We start from the raw sequence: 6,428 nt of genomic DNA on the forward strand, positions 1-6,428 counted from the left end.
CATTAAGTATAGCTTCTAAATTAAGGGTCACAGCACCAGAAAAGCATGTAAAAATAAATAATGCCTACACCTCAAGAAGTTATATAGTTATACAGTTATATATGTATATAAAAATCCTCAACATTTATTTGTGCTGTAAGAAAAAAACATTTCCTATTCCACCAGTAAATGTGCAGAGATTTTACTTTTTTTTTTGGTGTTGTGTTTTTTTTCATGTTTTGAGTCACAGTTTATTTTATTTTATTTTATTTTATTTTATTTTATTTTATTTTGTTTTGTTTTGTTTTGTTTTGTTTTGTTTTGTTTTGTTTTGTTTTGTTTTGCACTGAACAGGTAGTCCAGCTTTGTTTTCCTCATCCATCTAAAATAAAATTGTTTTTTTTAATACCATTTGTGTTGTTTTGGAATTTAATTGAATTGAATTGAATTGAATTGAATTGAATTGAATTGAATTGAATTGAATTGAATTGAATTGAATTGAATTTAATTTAATTTGCACATGTAGTCTAGCTTTGTCTTCCTCATCCATCTTAATTACAACATTTTTCATTTGTGTTATTGTTTTACAATTGCAATTATTTATTTATTTTTAATTTTATTATGTTCTTGTGTTCTGCTTTTGTTTTGTTTTATTATAAAGCACTGCACAGATAGTCCAGCTTTGTTTTCCTCATCCACCTTAAGTACAATATTTTTCATTTGTGTTATTGTTTTGCAATAGCTTTTTTAGTTTCATTTTATTTTATTGACCACAGTTTCCTTTAGTGTGGTAAGCACATTTTTTTTTACTTTTTATGTGTTGCTAGCAAAAATGTATCTTGTCATAATACACAGCAATTTTTAATCTGCAATTTTTAAATGCAAATTGCTGTAGTTATGACAAGATACATTTTTGCCAGTAGGGGCTAACTGGCAAAACTAACTAGCCCAACCATACGCAATTAATGTGATCATTCGTTACCATCATTTCCAAATGGTCGGGAACTGCAGTCTCTAGTTTTGAGCTGCTGTGTTAAACTGCTGTTGTCAGTTGACTTTGGTAGTAATGATATGTGCCTCAGAATAATGCCGTCATTTAGATTCAGTGTGTGTAGCAGAGTGATTCCTTACACTGCTGTCACACACGGCACCACTGCTTCTCTCCCACTGTGTGCTGTATTACACAGCTAACACAGCCATGAATCCAAGACTATGGGCAGAAATCACCCAAAATCATTTGAAAGTCTAATTTTCCTTTGTGCTTTTCAACACTTAGGAACAAGAAACCGTTCTGTTGGAGAGCTGTCTCAATTTTTTTATAATTGTCAAGAGGCCACAGGTATACAGGCGACATGAATAAATGCATTAATGCAATAATGGCATTTACAGTCTAATTTGCACAGGTAGTCTAGCTTTGTCTTCCTCATCCATCTTAATTACAACATTTTTCATTTGTGTTATTGTTTTACAATTGCAATTATTATTATTTTTTTAAATTTTATTATGTTCTTGTGTTCTGCTTTTGTTTTGTTTTATTATAAAGCACTGCACAGATAGTCCAGCTTTGTTTTCCTCATCCACCTTAAGTACAATATTTTTCATTTGTGTTATTGTTTTGCAATAGCTTTTTTAGTTTCATTTTATTTTATTGACCACAGTTTCCTTTAGTGTGGTAAGCACATTTTTTTTTACTTTTTATGTGTTGCTAGCAAAAATGTATCTTGTCATAATACACAGCAATTTTTAATCTGCAATTTTTAAATGCAAATTGCTGTAGTTATGACATCTACCAGTAGGGGCTAACTGGCCAAACTAACTAGCCCAACCATACGCAATTAATGTGATCATTCGTTACCATCATTTCCAAATGGTCGGGAACTGCAGTCTCTAGTTTTGAGCTGCTGTGTTAAACTGCTGTTGTCAGTTGACTTTGGTAGTAATGATATATGCCTCAGAATAATGCCGTCATTTAGATTCAGTGTGTGTAGCAGAGTGATTCCTTACACTGCTGTCACACACGGCACCACTGCTTCTCTCCCACTGTGTGCTGTATTACACAGCTAACACAGCCATGAATCCAAGACTATGGGCAGAAATCACCCAAAATCATTTGAAAGTCTAATTTTCCTTTGTGCTTTTCAACACTTAGGAACAAGAAACCGTTCTGTTGGAGAGCTGTCTCAATTTTTTTATAATTGTCAAGAGGCCACAGGTATACAGGCGACATGAATAAATGCATTAATGCAATAATGGCATTTACAGTCTTAATTTTGTTGAAGTGAGAATGAACCTTCTGTTCTGATCAGAGATTTTTTACTTGATTTTTACTGCAACTATAGTACTGTATGTTAAAAAATGAGAAAATCCCCCTCATATGATTTTATTTCATCCATAGAACACACACACATATGCCCTTTAAACTGATATTTTTAACTGTTGATCATGTCTTTTTAGACTTGTCCAACAGGAGTTGCGACAAACGCTATTGACCTGGTGCCATGCTGCCACGGTTATGTTGATGGAACAAGCCTGTATAACCCTAGAAAACCAGAGGAAGAGATGAGTTTGGGGTCAGTAGCAGGTTAAAATCAACTTTGATCTGCAATGAAATTCACACCGTGAACCTTAATCATCATTTCATTTATTTATCTATAACAGTTCACCTCCCAAAAGAATGTATGCGCTCTATCACCCTTCATACAACGGATCTCAGGACCTGTCTAGAACTCTGCATCATTACAGGTCAGTGAAAAAAGAATGCAATGAAATGCATCTATTTAATGCTGTAAATGAAAAAGCTGGTATGTTTCAAACTGGTATGCCTTATTTTTTTATACTTTATACTTTGTAGTGGCTTTTAAGCTTCAAAAAAGGACCAACATAAAACAATGCAACAGTAGCCCATATGATTAATGCACTATATATACAGAATATGAAGCCATACAGTACAATATTTTTTTATGCTAAAAATAATTCTTACCTAGTATTTTTGTCTTGTTTTCTATTACAAATATTGAAAAATTATCAAGTTGCATTTATTTGAATAGGACAATGACTTTAAATCTTAAAATTGAGTCTTATTTTCTGACAAAGGTATCAGAATTATGTGTTTATTCTTAAAACAAGAAAAATATGTCTTGTTAAGAAAAATAAACTTGTTTTCCCTTTGATGTTAGAGTATTTCTCTTACCAGTTTTGATACAGTTTTCAGTTTATGCTTAAAACAAGAAAAAAATATCTAGTAGTGGGATAAGAAAAATAACTTAATTCGACGGGAAAACAAGATTTTTCGAACTCCTTTTGTAGATGTTTTTTTCTTGTTTCAAGCAAAAACTCAATTTTAATATTTTTTTTAGAAAACAAGACATTTTGCTTCTCAAGTAAATCTGTCTTGGTTTAAGAATGTTTAGATATTTGTACTGGACAACAAAACAAAATACAGAGTAAGACAATTATTATTATTTATTTGATATATTTTGATTTTATCTCATTTCTCAATTCAACATGGAATGGCAGTTTTGAATGTGAATGTAAATAAGATTTCAGAATCTTATTTAAAGTAGCAGTAAATATGGCTTCTCATACAAAGCTATAAAGCATTACAAATGAGTTTATGCTTAAAACAAGAAAAAAAATATCTGCCAGTGGGGTAAGAACATTTAATTTTCCCTTTAAATTAAGTTTATCTATTTATTTTTTTGTTTTAAGCTTAAACTCACTTAATTATGATTCATTTTTCAGAAACAAAACTTGTTTTGTAAGTCATTTCTCAGCTCAAGTAAATGTTTCTTGATTTAAGAATGTTTAGATATTTGTACTGGAAACGAGACAAAAATACAGAGTAAGTGTAACGGGGCTGACGAGACGTGAGACGTGTGGATCCATCTGCAAGCTTTTATTAAAGAGGCGTGGTATAACAGGCAGGGTCGAACAATGGCAAACAGGTATATGGCGGGCAAAAACACAAGAATAGTCCTAGGGCTAGCGTAGGTCACCGATCGGCAGACAGAATCACAGGGGCGAGACGAGAGGGAAAAATCCAAGAAAACAGTCAAAGATCAGAAACCGCAAAAACAGGCAAGGCAAAACAAGGAAAACACGGAGACTCTGAAAAAGGGTACAGGCTAAACAATACTCAGCAGAGAAAGGTGGTTTGAGTGGGTGTTATATAGTGAGTGAGGTGATAAGAAACAGCTGTGTGCAATGAGTGCAATCAGTGCAGTGTGCAAACCGTGCAATGAATGATGGGATATGTAGTCCGGGGTGCTATGCAACAGTTTGTGTTGTGCGAGAGTCAATGTAATGGAAAGGGTGACCTCTGGTGGTGAATAAACGGAAGTCCATGGACCGAATTCGTGACAGTAAGACATATCGAATTTATCAATTTGACATGGTGCAGCATTTTTGAATGCAAATGCAAATATTTCAGAACCAAAAAAATCATTAAATATACAGTAAATATTGACTTCAATTTTGGTTTGTTTCTCACACCAAGTTGTCATATGGCTTTAGACTTGGAATATAGTGTTCAAGTCGCATGGAGTTATTATATGGTGCTTTCGTTGTGTTTTATTATCATTTATTATTATTATAATTATTATTATTTTCACTGCTGTTGGTCACTACCCTGCAAAACATATCCAGTACAATACAGTATCTAAAGCAAAATGACATAAGATATTGAGTCTCAAGCATAAACTCTTTTAATTTGATATATTTTCAGAAACAAGACTTAATATTTAATGACATTTTACAAAAATACCAAGTAAGAAAAGTTTTTTTTTTGCAGTGCATGAAATTTATAAGGATGGACAATTCATAATTTTGAATTTGGGTGATCTTTTCCTTCAGATTGAGCTCTTTTTGTATGTCTAATTTGTTTTCTTCAGTGCAGAGGACCCTTGTCGACTTCCAGCCCCCTGCCTTCCATTCTCTCTGTCCTCGGCTCACCCAACCGGACAGCGCTATGAAAGCTGCCCGTCTCTCTACCTGCATGACGTGCCACCCTGCCCCAGTACAGTCGGCATGGGGGGGCCCACGCCGATGGGGTGGGGGGGAAGCGACTCCGTCAGGATCCTAGCCAGACGGGTAACGGCGGACGGAAAAGTCCAGTACCTAGTGGAATGGGGAAATGTGAACGTGTACTGAGAACCTGTGTGCGACAGAGAAAAAGGAAAGGGCTAGAGACATCAAGATGCATCATTAGAGTTTGCATGGTTACGAGCAGAGGTGTGAAAGCATCAATGAGCAGGTGGGTGTTCAGCGGTCGGGAGAAGAAAACCACATCGAGCAAATCCAGGTTGAGCTACACAGCAGCTTCACTCTGAGATTATACTGTTAAATCTCTTACACGTTCTTTTACAGTGTCTCCTATATTTTGAATACTGTTAGAAAACGCCTTTAGAATGCCTTGAACTTTATTGTCATGATTTGTAATGTATAAGCTATTCATCGCCATCACATGTTCTTCATGTACACGTAACGGTCAGAAATTTCAGGAAAGCTTCATCATGCGGTCACATCAGTAATTGTAATATTTTAACGACAGGGAAAAAAGTGCTCCTCTAAAAATAGTCATTATAGAACTATTCCAGGTTTAGTCCAAGTCAAACTCAATCAACAGCAATTATGGCATATTGTTAATTACTAAAGCAATAATCCCCGTGAAGCCGTGGTTTACAGTGAATTTATAACGGCTAAGGGGCCCCTTAGCTGTTATAAATTCACTGTAAACCACGGCTTCACAGGGATTATTACTTTTATAAAACGGTTATTCCATATATGCAGTAAGGTTTCACAAAATAAGACAGAGCAAATAAAGTGTAATGATATTAATAAAAACAGTATTCTTCCACCAAATAATGTAGTTCCTCAGAATCAGTTGTGGTTGCAACAAAGTGGTTGCCAAGCAACACACAAATGTAAACAAAGGTGTATGTTTGTAGAGTAATTTACAATAGCTTCGAACGTGGCTCAGCCAATCAGAATCAAGGACCGGAACTATCCCGTTTTATTAAAAAAAATAATTTCCACTACCAAAAATGTGGGTTACACTTAAAATGGAAGTGAAGGAGGCCAATCTCTTAATGTCACAATGCCAGTGGTTTACAAATTTGTTTTCTAAAAGTTGACCCTGTTGATTTCATTGTAAATGCTTCACTATAATCTTGACATTTGCAGCTTTTTTGATTTATTTGTTTATTTATTTAAGAAAATGTGGGATTAACGTTATGCTGCAAATGCTGTTGAACTTGTACTGAACCCTGGAATATTCCTTCAATAGCAAGCGTATGCTTCAGACTTTTCATGATGGGTGGCAAACAAAACATTCAGAATGTAGTTAATACACATTTTTAAACATTAAGAGATATTTTTAAGTAATAATGACAAATGATTATAGTTTGTCAGCGTATTTTATTCAGAGGAGGAATTTAAATGAATAAATTTAC

The 6,428-nt window shown here is 34.3% G+C and overlaps 1 protein-coding gene across 1 annotated transcript in view; it reads left to right on the top strand.

Annotated features, from left to right (window-relative positions):
* Positions 1-5,646, top strand: part of LOC107592451 (PHD finger protein 1-like) — a 17,703-nt gene extending 12,057 nt beyond the window's left edge. Inside the window, exons 13-15 of the mRNA XM_016281964.1 lie at positions 2,434-2,549; positions 2,638-2,721; positions 4,869-5,646. Of these exons, the coding sequence (XP_016137450.1) occupies positions 2,434-2,549; positions 2,638-2,721; positions 4,869-5,127 (459 nt within the window). The 3' untranslated portion in view covers positions 5,128-5,646. The remainder of the gene's footprint in view (positions 1-2,433; positions 2,550-2,637; positions 2,722-4,868) is intronic.
* Positions 5,647-6,428: the final 782 nt, after the last annotated feature.

The sequence above is a fragment of the Sinocyclocheilus grahami genome, unplaced genomic scaffold (genome assembly GCF_001515645.1).
Source record: "Sinocyclocheilus grahami isolate Dianchi unplaced genomic scaffold, SAMN03320097.WGS_v1.1 scaffold153.1, whole genome shotgun sequence".
Classification (NCBI taxonomy): domain Eukaryota; kingdom Metazoa; phylum Chordata; class Actinopteri; order Cypriniformes; family Cyprinidae; genus Sinocyclocheilus; species Sinocyclocheilus grahami.